Genomic DNA, 13,624 nt, shown 5'->3' on the forward strand with positions numbered 1-13,624 from the left:
TACCTCACTTTCCCACTCTACATTCTGATAGACAGTCCCCCCCCTCTCTCCCCCTATTGAATGTAGCTTTCACCTCTTGTAAGATCCACTATTATTTCTGGTGCTGTTTTATTGCTATACTCTGAAACTCTTATGGCAAATAAAAATTGGTGCATTTATGAGTTTCAAGTGTATTTTTGGATTTGATATCCATAAAGCGACTAAAATGAATGCCGAATTTGGTCGCGTCATCGAAGTGGTTTCAAATATCCTGGTTTCTTCGGGGGAACACTATAGAGCAACAAATTTACCAAGTGGGTGGCATGTTCTGGTGGTTGGTTCTATTGCACGGACAGCTGGTACTCTGCAAAGCTTTCTAGTAATGTCATTTCACGGCCATCCTCGGGCATCCGCTTGAAGAGGCTCATGGTAACCCAGGTTTATATACTATTGTGGGCAGGAGGGAAGGAAGTAGGTGGGCTCGCCATTTCGAGTGGATGACCGGCTCGTACAATTCGCAAGATGTGGTGGTTTGGATGAAGATAAATTTTTCATGCATTCAAAATCGATCTAGTAGATTGTGGGTATTGTGATACTAACTCCGATCCATGCCTTCCAGTCGCCCCACAAAAACATCCCGATTGTTGTAAACAAGTTCCTTCAGGCTTCAGCCTCAATTAAGGCATTCCCTTCCGTAGTATTCGCTGCGTTTTCATTTCCTCCTGTGGTGATGGCCCGACCTTGAGCTCTGCCCCCTATATTGCCCCCTTTCATCGCGACGATCCTCGTTGGACTTGTTGCTGGATGTGGCTTTTCGTGGTCCTTGAGGAGGTTGATCTGCTGGTCTCACAAAGAGACATGAGGCTAAAAGTGATTCCATGGAATTTGCGTGGACCTTCCCGATATTAAGGACACGCACATACTTCTCAATTGTATATATCTTTGCATAGTTGATTCGCGCAAGATCCCCTAGGTCGCTTTCCTCGTCGTCGAGATCGCGCACGACTCTGATGGGGTCCTTGGTTAATTCTTCCCGAACAACATTCCCATTTGTGTCGTATTGCCACCGTTCTTCCGGCGGTCTCGCACTGGTGTAAATAATGGCGTGCTGTTGTCGATCGGGTAGATTGGGCTTCAGAGTTGCTTGCCCAGAATACGTGTGTATCGGTCTACGATAAGGTCAGGATAGGACTGATGAGGGATCATGTTACCAACGAGCATATAACATTACCATAACCCTCACCGACAACAACGAACAGACGGATCTCGCTGAATACCGTCTCGCCTAACCACACCGACTCGTATTGACCATTGTTCAGACCCGCATTTGGACGAGCTGGCTCTGTCCACACCATCTTGAATACTCGCCCGACTTTCCAGAACCTTTTATTCTTACGTTCATCGATCTGGATATATCCTATGAATTTGAATCAGACTGGGTAGGGAATCGAGAACACACGACTCACTCGCGTCAAGCAAAGGACTTTCTTTCTGCGGTAAGTGTTGTCTGGCCTTTTTGATCTGTCCACTCGAGTCCTGGATATGAATAGAAGAAAAAGCATCGTCTAACGAATCGAAGTTTTCTGATCGACGTGAAGTGTAGGTGCTTCTTTCAGGGATATCTGTTCTTGGCGTAGTGTATTGAGCGGGCATCCTTTGACTGCTAGCCGGAACTCGAGGAGTTGAGGTCTCCGACCATGGAGTAGCATATCCTGTATTTATTCCTGGCGGAATACTACGGGCTAGAGGCGGGTTGTCAGAGTTGAAATCAATCGACATGTCTCTCCATTGAGGACCAAAAATGGTGTGAACCAGATAGTGTGTGAGTCTGGTATGGTGCTCATCGGGGATTCTCCCAATTTTAATAGCTCTGACATTGTGTTCCACTGTATACACACGACCAAAACTCAGACGCGACATGGGATGAAGTCTCTGAGAGGGATTCTCAATGATTATGGGAAAAGGGTCTTTACTCAAACGCTCTCCCGGAAGAGTATGTGCCTGGCCGCCATCAGGGAAGACAGCAGCATAGTCCTCAGGGCGAACACCGTCTTTGGTGGTGCCTTGTCCATTGTATGTGAATAGGGAAAGACAGATGCAGCAACCTCTCATCTCCCTTACGACAACAAAGCGGCGATTCTTAGTGAAGACATTCGCACCGAGTTGGGACACCATGAAATTTGGGCCCACTACCGATGAGTCTTCGCCAGCTGGTTCTGCCCAGATTACCTCGAGAACCCGTCCTACTTTGAAGAACCGTGGCGGTTCACCAATCGATTCGTAGTCTATTATTGGGTCAGAATACTGTATGTTTAGGACTTCGGACTGGATCTTAACCTTCATATGCAGATCCGATATCCCCAGGTTGTGAATTATGTTGGCTTCCCCTGCTCGGAAAGCCCCCAGCTAGCGATGCGTTTTTGACAATGTTGTCATCGTAATAACTGCTCGGAAAGCCCCCAGCTAGCGATGCGTTTTTGACAATGTTGTCATCGTAATAACCATAGGATGGCCTATTCCGTGGGGGTTGGCTGGTTGTATAGAACTCTAACTCCACGTCAAAATGCAATTCAGGAAACAATGGATCAACCTACGAGCATCTTCCACTGTCGATTCTCGGGTGTATTGAGGGGTCTCCGGGTCCTCCTCATGCTCGTCCTCCTCAGGTTCGTCCTCCTCAGGGGGTTCAAGGAAATCATATTCCAGCTTGCCGTCGGGTCCGTAGCGCTGCGCATACTTGCAACCATGTTTGTCGCTCCACATCCATTCCGACCATGGCGTCGAGAGATCTGGTTGTTTGCCCGACATTCTTCACTTCGGCCATCCAAAAGTCTCCAGCGATGTGAGTCGCAGGAGGCTAACCCAAGATTTGCACAACATATTAGCATTCGCAGGTACAAGGTGATGGCATGGGCCAACAAGTCTTGTAGTTATACACTTGCGGTGTTGACATTCGATCGACGGACTTTTGAAGCCAGGCTATTGTTGCGAGTTCTTTTGAGAGAATAGCCTAACGCTAAAACGTTAGGCTTCAGCGGAAAGACAGTCACGTGATACACGCCAAAGACATCCAATTCGTACTCTGTAAGTATGCTACCTATTGCCTTATTATAGGGTGTTTAAAATCTTGGGGCTGGAATGAACATGTTATACTTACTGTATTTCAACTCACGCAAGCAAAAGAGCCCAGTGATTATTCAAGCAAAAATTCCGAGCAACTTCAGGCAGCTGCGTGCATGTTGTTCCACTCCAAGCATCATGTCCTCGTCTTTGCATGGCTTTCAAAGTTACTGAGCCCTGTAAGATTTTCCGTGCGCTTGAGGTTTGCCATAGTAATTGACCGGGAAGTACCAATACGTAACATGATCAGCAGCCCCAAGTGTGGCTAGGCTCCCAGAAGGACGCCCGGCTTGTATGCACCCGCTGCGTAATGGACCGCCGGAGACAGCCTTATGTCCAGGTAGGCTGAGATTGACTCCTTACTGGCTGTGTTCGATATTTCTGGGCCGATGTTTGTGGGCTCTGGACCGCCAGATTACGACCGACATGACAGCTTAAATCTCGCGCCTTTCCCTCTGCAACTTTATGATTTCATTCGAAGAGATACTTCCTGCGTCAGCATCAAGGATGACAGTATTGCAAGGGTGAAGCCTGACAAGACATCAAGCTTAGATCGATGCCGCGGAATCAACCCACCCAAAACTCGCGTTCTAGGAACAAGGCTTGCCAAATCTGTTGGCTTCGTGCGAAGCAGGTGAGTGGCGCAAGCTTATATACCTTTGGACTCGACGTAGAAATATTCTGACGGCTATTTTAGTGTAATGGAGGAGTAAATTGCCGGTGCTCGGTATGCAGCAGCATGATGGCGAAATTGAAGAACAATGGAACTGATCTAAACTTCCCCCTTAAAGGTTGATCTCTTTGGCATCTCTCTTGGTCCTACTCTGACATGTAGACAGAAAGTCAATCTCACATGTATGACATGTACCGGTCTCTCGAAAGCCAAGACCTTGAATTTTCCAAATGGATCATCAAAGTCGAGCGACGAAACAAGCCGAACACGACCGTCGAACTTCCGAGCTATGGAACTCTGGATAACACGGATGGTGGCTTGCAGACGGCGGATTTGGATAACTTGATCCTTTCTCAGTTTGCACCAAAGTTACGTGCCAAGAGTGGGAACCCAGCAGTTATAGCAAATGCTGTGCTTGCTAGTGGATATATATTCTGCCTCTTGTCTGCCACGAACCCTTCTCAACCTGTAAGCGGGATGGTCAATGGCTCTGGGAATCCATGTTCCAATGAGACTTTACGCCATACACCAATGTTCAAAGGGAGATTGCTTATGCGCCTCGGAGCGATCAGCGACTTGTTCAGGGCGAGCTTTCGGCACGAAATTGGAGCACTTAGTCAAAATGAAGCTGCAAACAACCATGCCGCTGCTGTTATTTTCCTTCATGGCATGGTCGATCTCTACGAAGGTCTTCACAATGGTGTTCTGCAAAGTCTGGTCAGTCGCTTGTTCTGATACGTAAACATTACTGAATTGCTTGACATAGTTTCCTACCGAGCTTACTGAACGTTTAAGCGCTTGGTCGAACTCTTTTAGAGACGAGCTCTATCAACAAGCTGGAAATGACTGTAGCAAGTTCTGGAACGACGCTCTCAAAGGTCCTCTGAAGCAGTTGAAAATCCGCCGAAAGGAGCACGTCCGAATGACTGTCGAACTTCAGCAGTATCTACGGTCTCTGGACGATTCGATCGAGGCCCTTTCTGAGTCACCCGGTCTACTTTACAACGAGTCTGGGATATCCTTTGTAGACTCGGCCATGATATTACCTCCAACACCATTCTCAATGCCCACTGCTGGCTGCGCTGAGACTTCGGCTGCAGGCTTTGAAGATTATAACAATCAAAACTTCTCATGGTCAGGCATGCCTACTCAGCATCCGCAGTATTCGGCTCCAGGTTTTGAAGATCATGACAATCAAAACGTGTCATGGCCAGGCATGCCTGTTCAGCATCCACAGTATTCGGCTAATGCTTATTACGCCTTTGAGCAAATGGCGACCAACGACAAAGTATACTCGAATCCGTTATTCGAGCCACCCGCTCAATGGGCATCCCATGATCCAGGAGAGTTCTTCTTCAATGACAGAACGCTGGACCCGGATCCTTCCCCATACGTGCTCTAAACTGAGCCACACGTTCGCCTACCGCATTGTCCGTGTCAATCGACATTGGAAGATCGGTAGGTATTTTTTCTTGATTCGTGCTTTCTACTAAATTGCCAATTTTGTTTTGTTTGTGCGGGATATCTGGGGTAGGATGGGTTTTGGGGGCTTGCAGGAAACTTTGCAAAAACAGGGTATATAATTATATGATAGCGAATTCAACATTCCACCAAACTGAACATGCAACAAGTACTCACATGACGTGGTTCTCATGAAGCGGTTTAGTAACCGAGCTGTCGCGAGATACTATGCAACTATTTCAGCCTACAATCAATTTAACAAACATTGTGCACGCAACAATTCCAGGAAAGTGCTAATATTGACTAAATAACCGTATCAACAAGATTTACTGAGACCTAGGACATTGACTTCATCAAACATAAGAAACAAGAAATTCCCAAAAGTTCATCAATTTCTTCTTTAGAGTGGGAACCGGTCGCCCAGGTTATCCGGCTAACGTATCAACGTTTTCAAGTCAGGCAAGAGATTAAGATCCATGTCAGAGGTTTCTGCCTCGGTACTTGGTTGATCAAGCAGAGCGAGGTATGAGACGTGAGCCGGTATCTCCTCTTCCACATCAAGGGCGTGACTTCTCAGCCCAAGGACTTGTAAGGTTGGAGATCTTGGCGGCGATATCAAGAAGACATCGCCATCTCCTAGGGGTGTGAATATTGTTCGAATCGGAGGCACATATTGTATTGTGTGCTTGATTTGATGGAGAGTGAGTTTAAGTTTGAATGTGGTGTGTGTGCGCCTCGCACTTCTTTTGGAAGTGAGTGCTGAATCCCAGTCCACATGCTGGCCACAGCCTCGACGCAGCTGTGACTGCAGTTCTGCTCCGATGTTTTCGAACCACTTGACTATGGTACCTCCTGGGCCTTTCCAGGATGCAGGCATCTAGATTCAGATCAGTGATCTGAAATAATGCTTGACACATTGAAAGACTCACCGAGTTTTGTAAGAGTAGAGGTCCGTGACGAAGGCTTCTCCTGAAGTAATCCACGTCGTACCAGAGAATCACGGCCGCCGCGTGTGCAGTTCGAGCATAGCCCGGATACTCGTTGTGCGGATCCTCGAAACGAAGCGAATTCAGTATTTCTTTGATGAGCATTTGAAGTCTGCTCAGAAGCAGATGTTGGAGATGTAGGTAGAGATTGTAGTGTTCCAACTCATTCTCGACAATTACACCATCTCGAGTCGTGTCGACGTGTTCTTTGACTCGGATGGACGAAGACAAAAGAGTAATATATCCACCGATGAGCACAGCATCTTCGACAATTTGGGTATGATCTCCTTTGCCATGAATGTCAAGACAACAATTTCGACGCACAAACTCGTCCAGCCATTCCACCAACAGTCGATTTCGGGTGTTGAAGTGTGCATCAATAACATGCCCAGAAGGATCCGATGTATTGCCTGCAGATGATGCAACTTGTAGCCCGAAGATGTTCTGATTTCGAGTACCTTGGCTGATATCGAGAGTAGGAAGGGAAGAGGCTGAAACTTGTCTGTACAGTTCTGAGTGGGCAACTTGGACATGTCAGAAATTGCCAGCATGATCTGAGTACCAGGGATAATACCTGCATCGAAGAATGTGTCTGCCAAAAGGGTTCCACCATCTTGAAGCTTGGCGTCCTTGATATATGATTTACAACCCTGGCATTGCAGAGTAATTGGATCGCGATCGAGACACTGAATATTTCTCAGACAAAGTTCTGAATTGTAATGCATGGATAATAGTTACCCCTCGCTTCAAGGCCCAACAGGTTGAACAAGCTGCTAACTTCCGGAGTTCTTCTGCCATCTTTTGACGCTTCTGCTATGAAAAGCTATTAGAGACGTAAAGTGGACGAAGGTCTGCTGTTCCTTCAAAGGAGGTTGCTAAAATTGAATGACAAGATAGACTATACTCATGTTGAGAAGTGTTGGCGTTGCGCAGAACTATCATTCTGAGCGTCTCATTACTTTAATCGTTCGACGGAAGCTTTAGAAGGCACTTGGAACGTGGTGTGGAAAGGTTCTCCTTGTGTCGTCGCATTTTCCTGATTCATGCCCTGTCGAGCCCTTCCCAGCTTTACTTAAAAGCGCTAAGTTTGATTGATGTCTGGCGCAAGATTCAAAGATTTAACGTGCGCCACGGTTCGTGTTGACTCGAAATTCTTGATCGGGTACACTTAAAAATGCAGCCACCACTTTCTCGTCGTCTCTTTCTTCTTTTTAGATCTTTCTAGTGTTGCCTCCTCGCCAGAATATCGGAGGTGGGCATGCATGGAGGTGAGCCAGACAATTGACTCGAGTCCATCTGCGGAACATAAGCATGGAGACAATCGTTGGTGCACGAGGTCCTGATGGACCTGATATCAGTATAGGTGTGTGAGCACTGATCTTTAATGTAACAAACATTGACTTCAGCAGCTGGTCCAATGATGAGAACGATATGGATTCTGTACGGCATTACCTTTGCAGTTGTGATCTTGAGACTTTACACGCAGTGGCGTATAACATGTTCATTGGGATTGGGAGATGCTATAATGGCACTTTCTCTTGTGCGTTCCTCGTAAAGGTGAAAAGTCCCTTTGCTGATTTCAATAGCTTTGCGGTACAGGTATCTTGACGACCTTGACCATACAACATCACTATGGCCTTGGGAGACATTTTTCGTACCTTGACCCACATCAGAAAGTGGAAGCGTTATATTTCAACTTCATTGGTCAACCGCTAGGTAGACATTCCCTCCTCCGCGAAAGGAGTATCCAGCAGCACATTCTAAACTTCACAGGCATAATGGCAGCAGCATTCGTTGTATAATGATGCTACAGCTTTTCGGTACGACCAACTTGAGAAGATATGTGCTTTGGGCGACATTCTGGGAATCCTTGATTGTCAATCTTACCACCTGCATTTTAATTTTTGTGCAGTGCAAGGATCCACGGACGTTGTGGGACCCCATAGGGCATCCGGGGTACTGTTGGAGACCTTTCATTCAGGAGGTGAGTACCAGTGATGTTTTCAGAGCTTCAAGCTGATACTTGCGTGCAGTATACAGGGTTCGCTCAAGGAGGTCCGATTTTGTGACTGTGCTGCGGGCCTCGATAATATGCTAATGCTTGTGTAGCGATTAATTCAGCGACCGATCTTTTTCTCACAATTCTGCCTATTCGAATATTTTATACGCTTAAGATGAGTATTCATTTGAAGCTCGGTCTGGGATTTCTTCTTGGCTTAAGTGCTTTGTAAGCTTTTTCGTTCTCATACATCAGACAATGGAGATGTCGCTCACGTATCAAAAGCGCTTTCGTTGCATCAATAATCAAGACGGTCGAGCTGAAAGCAATTGGAAATAGAGGAGACTTCACTTGTGAGATTCTCTGGACGTCTCCCGGCCTCCAAAACTGACTTTATCAGTCGGCACAGTCGACTTCTTCACCTGGGTAATGTAAGTCCTCGCACCCCATACAACTCGCCACTATTCAATCTCACACACTGTCAGCGTCGAGTTCACCCTCGTAGATATAGCAGCCTCTGCTCCGTTAGCTCTTCCTCTCTTCCGGAGACTCCGTAAACCACCACCAAAGAACAGCTACCAATTACAAAAACCCTATGGTGGACACTCAATTGTAATTCTGGGTGGAAAATCTGCTCATCCTCAAAACAGAAACAAAAGTAGATCCAAGCTCGCTATAAATGATCTCGAGACCACGATCCTCAATTCCAGCGAAGACAATATCTTGACGTTGGTGGATGATGCTGGGGAGAGGGCAGGTGAGCGGGATTTGCCAAGAGCTGCTGGACGGGCTGTGGATTTGGAAAGTGGTGCGAGGAAGAAGGTCACAAGCCCAGTTTGCGATGGGAAAACAGCGATTATCAAGCAGACAAGCTTTGATGTTAGTTTTAAAGTTAATGAGGGAGAAGGTGTTAATATTGATGGGACTAGGAGGAGAGATGAGATGTGGATGACCAAGGAACTGCCAAAAATTCCTTGGGAGGCACAGGTTAAAATGTATAAGAGGTAGGAAGTTATCAGACACAATAATGGAGTTCAAGCATTTGCTAGTCAGTAAGGAAGGGTGAGTTTGAGTTTTTCTTGACCTGAACACTACGGCGTTTGGAATTTCGGCTGACGTGCTGTTGAAGGGCGGCATTCTTCTGCCGGCGAAACCTTCGGTCAGCGGCTTGGCAAATATCTTGGACACAGTCGTGACCAAGTTTGTGCAACTGTGGGACTATGCTAGTAGCCTCAAGTTTACCTGGCTTAAACTTCACTTCAGATGATCCCGTATTGGCGCAGTAGTACAAGTACGCATTCTCGTGTTATTCCCCACGTTCGTGTCTCCAAGCAAGGTTTCTAGTTGCGCTTGTCTCTTGCAGTTAAGTAAGCTCTATGCTATTGTTACGGTCTGTGGAATGCTATTGGACCGAATCTCGTCTGTCTACTTGACGTGTGTTACATTACTTCCGGATAAGTTCCGGCTGTTTGCGATTTCTCGTATCCGCTAATGTACTAGGTAAGGTTGCATTGCTATATAAGAACTATTCTTGTATGTTCAGAAAAAGGTTATAGCTGATTGATACTTATAATAATTTCGAAACTATCAGTCGAAGTTCACGATGAAATACTTCGGCTCTGCTGTGCTTGCCTTGCAGCTCTTCCATGAGACTGCTACAAGCAAACCCATCACTCCTCGACAATTGCCTACAAGATCTGAATGTCCATCAGAGAGCAGTTACCCTACCGCTTTCAGTTTGCAAGCCATAGAAGTAGCCACCAATTCTACTATGGTCCTAGCCCCAGTCGATAACATCTCCTTCGACGAACCCGGTACATGGTATTTAGGAGGCGGCACAGACTTTACCTTCAACCTCACAGACTACAATTTAGCTATAGGAAATGCGCCCTGTGGTTTTCAAGGATACGAAACGAGTAGTGGAACTTTAGGGGTTCCGAAATGTTCTGTCCAACCTGGTGGGCGTGGACAGCTGAATCCGTACTTTTCAATTGGCTACAGCGACACATTGGGCATTTCAATATTGCAGCTTGCTCATCCCAATGTGACAGGTGCAGGCAGTGCCTGTGGTAGGTTCAGAGATCTTGTCCATTGGATTACGTACTGACAAATTTAGGTGAATTTGCTACCAGCGATTGGGGACCCTATGGAGAGGTTTACATGAATATAACAACGTGCGGTAAATGCTCCACAATAAATTACAAATGTACTCCGCTGACTTGGACCATAGGATCTTTTCCAGCAGGCTACGATCCGATCATTGTTCAGATCATTCCTGTGAATGGGACTCAATCCTAGGAAACGTAATATAAGGAAAAATCCATAAGAAGACAACTATACGAACACTCAATATGTCTTCTAAGCTCCAGAGCAATTGTGAAAGTAAATTCAGCAATACTACAAGGGACTAATACCAAGTGGCATCCTCCATATGTAAATGAACAACCCGCGCAAATAGCGCAAAGCGCGCGTGTGGCGCGAAACGCGCAAATTTCGCTGATTTCGCTGATTTCGCTGATTTCGATGATTTCGCTGATTTCGATGATTTCGATGATTTCGCTGATTTCGATGATTTCGATGATTTCGATGATTTCGATGATTTCGATGATTTCGATGATTTCGATGATTTCGATGATTTCGATGATTTCGATGATTTCGGTTTTTATATTTAATCACCCGTCTAATCAAGGCTTAGGCTCACTTCCACGTTCTTAGCTTCTGATCCTTTTCCGAGACTTACCTAGATAGATCGAAATGCGAGGCAAGAAATGAAGCTCACGATATCCTCAACCTCTACATTAGCCGGACAGACTTTTGAGTTTCGGACAACGTTTTCTGAGGACTAAACTCTGAAATTTAGATTCACTGTTACGAGATCGCTGGTAAGATGACATGTGATTTCAGTGTTGCTTACAGTTCTATGTTGACCATAGATGGTCCGTCTTGCGGGAGCTGCCTTAGCTAAGACACTTCAACGAAAATTAGCTTAGTCCGTTACCAAGGCCACTGAACTTGTGGTAGAGCTAAATTAGGTGGATTACGCATATACCATCACTTTGGTAAAATTGAAGCTTTGCAATTTATTCCGCCCTGAACAAAAACGGCGCTGTGAGTCATTTTATTGCCTACTCCTACCACTAACACAAACTTTCCTCCAACAATTCCTTCATCCGCAAACAACCTAATAACAAATAATGCCATAATGGCTGACGGACCCAGCAGTCAGATCTCGCGTCGTGCACAACGGCGGAAGAAGCACCTGCGACCAAAATCGGCTCAGGCCTACGAAGAATGGAAATCAAAACATTCGCAAACTGCCAATGCGTGGCTTTCGAAGCTTAAGAATCATCTTGACGTTCCAACGCTTGAAGTCCGCGTCATGCAGTTGCTCTCTGGCCATGTAGAAATTTCAAATGAGAAGAAAATGTCTGACGGCACGGGGTGTCTGGAAGAGAGGATCTTGGACCACGCAGCTCTAGTCCAACGGCAATCCAAGCTCGCTAAAGCCGCGAAAAAGGAATTCTGGAAGCAGAAAACGAGATCGGAGATTGAGATGAGGATTGAGATTGGGAGCAAGAGCAAGAGTAACTCTTTCCCATTTCCGAAGCTTCCACCTGAGTTGAGGGACATGGTTTACAAAGTGGTATTCGAAGAAACAAGTGGGATGAAGCCTACTCTGTTGTGGGCCTTGCAAGACTACAATAAGCTGTATCCAGAAGCAAGGAAAGCTTGGTGTGGGACGAATGATTTCAGATTCTCGTTGTTGGAGAGTAAGGCGAATACAAGGGACGGGCTAGAGGAGAAAGAGATGGAGTTGCTGAAGAAGGCCACTGCTCTTGTCTCGTAAGTATCTCTATATTAAACAGGTTCATTGGCGCTGACGATGTTCCTAGAAAAGATATCCAAGCGTGTAGCAAGCTATCGTTGGTCGTGTTGAGAGCCCAGAACCTGGAATGCCTCACGCTGGAAGTGGCTTCAAAAGTCGGCTTTGTGCTCACGATTCATAACATCATCCCGAATCTGAAGAAGCTCAAGAAAATCACCCTCCGTTTGAGTTGTGGCAAGACGAGAAAAGAGAGGATGAAGGATTGGACGACATGGATGGTTGGTCATACTTACCCTGATTTGTTTCGAAACACAGTAGAGACCAGGAAAATGCTCGATACGATGTTAGGGAAGGAAGGAAAGCTTATAGAGAGTGAGAGTAAGCCTTGGATGCAGATCTGGGTTTGGGAGGTGAAAGGCAAAGACGAGGTGTTTCGCCCAAAAAAGACGAAGACACATATAAAGTTTGATTAAGTAGTGTAGAGATGAGGAGCAGGTATTCGATTAGTCGAAATATTATGTACATGTTCGTAAAAGTTCTTCTAGCTTACCTTGCAAGACACATGCCGAGAAGCTCTGTACAAGCCCTTGTCGTGCGTAGTTCTCAGACTTCCGTTGCTCTTCACAATTCTTTCGAGTCTTCAAAGTCGGACAGCAAGTGAATACTTCCAAGTTTCACGTGAGCAGCCCAGAATCTTTTTTTGCACGTCGCAAGGCGCTAATTATCCTTACAACCTTGATTGAAGAAAATGCGTCTGAAAACCCTCATCGCGTAATATCTCAACAACCACTGTGGTAAGCATATAATTGAGCGACCAAAAGTTTGATCTACGTTACAAGAAGCGATTCCACGTCTTGGATTGGAGAAAAATAAATTATGTTGCGAGATATTCTTGTTCTTGAGCTGAAAACCTGGACTTTTCGAAGAGAGTGTCTGAAGGTGAAATTTGTTGCTCCAAACTTCCGCTCCGATCATTCACCTTGACTTCTCGAGTCCCTCTCCTCTTTTCTCATAAGTCCTCCAAACTTCCCAAGCGCCTTCCGGCACTTCAACAACTGCTTTCCCATCCTTAATCAAAATCTTCCTCTCACCCTTCACAGTCCCGGGTCCGACTTGCAAAATCTGTTCATGTGCCAACATACCCAACAATCTAATTTCATCTGCACGAATTACTTCGTCATAGTAGTCTTGTTTCCATTGCGGGACGAGAGTCGATAGAGCCCAGATCTTGAGCACGTCTTCAGATGGCATTTCTGCTGCTCCAGACCCTGTAATTTATGAGCCGAGAGTATGGGGAGGAATGAGAGAAGGATACATTCTGATATGTCTATGTCTGGGGATGTAGTTGAGAGGGGTGCGTGGATCTATGCAGGAGTGAGTTGAGCACACCTGAGATGAGAATTGGGAAGGGGCGAGAGAGGGTAGAGGAACGCACTTGAGCGTAATACGTTATACCACAGCTAAGGAAATATGGAACGAGTAGAGGACGGTGATCTTTGTACCATGATTCTGAAAATTGCTCTGGAGTGAGATCTGGGTTGCGTTTCATGAGACCTTGATTGATGGGCATTGTGAACGAC

At 46.0% G+C, this 13,624-nt stretch overlaps 7 protein-coding genes across 7 annotated transcripts; 4 read left to right on the plus strand and 3 right to left on the minus strand.

Moving 5' to 3' along the window:
• Window positions 1-516: 516 nt before the first annotated feature.
• Window positions 517-2,953, minus strand: LY89DRAFT_685117 (uncharacterized protein). The gene is made up of 5 exons (XM_018215022.1): window positions 2,574-2,953; window positions 2,317-2,526; window positions 1,446-2,264; window positions 1,195-1,396; window positions 517-1,148 (listed from the first exon to the last, which is right to left on the minus strand). Exons 1-5 carry the CDS (start codon window positions 2,785-2,787, stop codon window positions 692-694), a joined length of 1,902 nt encoding a protein of 633 aa, XP_018071543.1. The 5' UTR covers window positions 2,788-2,953; the 3' UTR covers window positions 517-691.
• A 646-nt stretch (window positions 2,954-3,599) lies between these two features.
• Window positions 3,600-5,348, plus strand: LY89DRAFT_782373 (uncharacterized protein). The gene is made up of 4 exons (XM_018222573.1): window positions 3,600-3,733; window positions 3,797-3,890; window positions 3,939-4,489; window positions 4,539-5,348. Exons 1-4 carry the CDS (start codon window positions 3,656-3,658, stop codon window positions 5,172-5,174), a joined length of 1,359 nt encoding a protein of 452 aa, XP_018071544.1. The 5' UTR covers window positions 3,600-3,655; the 3' UTR covers window positions 5,175-5,348.
• Window positions 5,349-5,666: 318 nt separating this feature from the next.
• Window positions 5,667-7,017, minus strand: LY89DRAFT_669600 (uncharacterized protein; the record flags this gene model as incomplete). Its single annotated transcript, XM_018213109.1, has 4 exons — window positions 5,667-6,110; window positions 6,163-6,743; window positions 6,794-6,905; window positions 6,958-7,017. The coding sequence occupies 4 exons, from the start codon at window positions 7,015-7,017 to the stop codon at window positions 5,667-5,669; spliced, it is 1,197 nt and encodes a 398-aa protein (XP_018071545.1).
• A 513-nt stretch (window positions 7,018-7,530) lies between these two features.
• On the plus strand, window positions 7,531-9,226 carry LY89DRAFT_734174 (uncharacterized protein; the record flags this gene model as incomplete). Its single annotated transcript, XM_018219883.1, has 9 exons — window positions 7,531-7,582; window positions 7,629-7,759; window positions 7,806-8,015; window positions 8,132-8,203; window positions 8,253-8,274; window positions 8,329-8,446; window positions 8,504-8,571; window positions 8,619-8,649; window positions 8,704-9,226. The coding sequence occupies 9 exons, from the start codon at window positions 7,531-7,533 to the stop codon at window positions 9,224-9,226; spliced, it is 1,227 nt and encodes a 408-aa protein (XP_018071546.1).
• A 558-nt stretch (window positions 9,227-9,784) lies between these two features.
• Window positions 9,785-10,550, plus strand: LY89DRAFT_718847 (uncharacterized protein). Its single transcript, XM_018218451.1, has 3 exons — window positions 9,785-10,287; window positions 10,335-10,397; window positions 10,449-10,550. Exons 1-3 carry the CDS (start codon window positions 9,822-9,824, stop codon window positions 10,514-10,516), a joined length of 597 nt encoding a protein of 198 aa, XP_018071547.1. The 5' UTR covers window positions 9,785-9,821; the 3' UTR covers window positions 10,517-10,550.
• An 870-nt stretch (window positions 10,551-11,420) lies between these two features.
• LY89DRAFT_718848 (uncharacterized protein) lies at window positions 11,421-12,517 on the plus strand (the record flags this gene model as incomplete). The annotated part of the gene is made up of 2 exons (XM_018218452.1): window positions 11,421-12,061; window positions 12,112-12,517. 2 exons carry the CDS (start codon window positions 11,421-11,423, stop codon window positions 12,515-12,517), a joined length of 1,047 nt encoding a protein of 348 aa, XP_018071548.1.
• Window positions 12,518-13,019: 502 nt separating this feature from the next.
• LY89DRAFT_782376 (uncharacterized protein) lies at window positions 13,020-13,614 on the minus strand (the record flags this gene model as incomplete). The annotated part of the gene is made up of 3 exons (XM_018222574.1): window positions 13,020-13,312; window positions 13,360-13,408; window positions 13,480-13,614. The coding sequence occupies 3 exons, from the start codon at window positions 13,612-13,614 to the stop codon at window positions 13,020-13,022; spliced, it is 477 nt and encodes a 158-aa protein (XP_018071549.1).
• Window positions 13,615-13,624: the final 10 nt, after the last annotated feature.

This window comes from Mollisia scopiformis (genome assembly GCF_001500285.1).
Source record: "Mollisia scopiformis unplaced genomic scaffold LY89scaffold_12, whole genome shotgun sequence".
NCBI lineage: Eukaryota > Fungi > Ascomycota > Leotiomycetes > Helotiales > Mollisiaceae > Mollisia > Mollisia scopiformis.

Bases quoted from the DNA above. Each gene is read 5' to 3' on its own strand.
- LY89DRAFT_685117 (XM_018215022.1), bottom strand. From the start codon at position 2,787: ATGTCGGGCAAACAACCAGATCTCTCGACGCCATGGTCGGAATGGATG. The intron at 2,527-2,573 runs GTAGGTTGATCC...ACGTGGAGTTAG, and splicing joins ATCGACAGTGGAAGATGCTC to AGTTCTATACAACCAGCCAA. The intron at 1,397-1,445 runs GTGAGTCGTGTG...TCAAATTCATAG, and splicing joins AAGTCCTTTGCTTGACGCGA to GATATATCCAGATCGATGAA.
- LY89DRAFT_782373 (XM_018222573.1), top strand. From the start codon at position 3,656: ATGCCGCGGAATCAACCCACCCAAAACTCGCGTTCTAGGAACAAGGCT. The intron at 3,891-3,938 runs GTTGATCTCTTT...ACATGTAGACAG, and splicing joins TCTAAACTTCCCCCTTAAAG to AAAGTCAATCTCACATGTAT. The intron at 4,490-4,538 runs GTCAGTCGCTTG...TGCTTGACATAG, and splicing joins ATGGTGTTCTGCAAAGTCTG to TTTCCTACCGAGCTTACTGA.
- LY89DRAFT_718847 (XM_018218451.1), top strand. From the start codon at position 9,822: ATGAAATACTTCGGCTCTGCTGTGCTTGCCTTGCAGCTCTTCCATGAG. The intron at 10,288-10,334 runs GTAGGTTCAGAG...TGACAAATTTAG, and splicing joins AGGTGCAGGCAGTGCCTGTG to GTGAATTTGCTACCAGCGAT. The intron at 10,398-10,448 runs GTAAATGCTCCA...CTTGGACCATAG, and splicing joins CATGAATATAACAACGTGCG to GATCTTTTCCAGCAGGCTAC.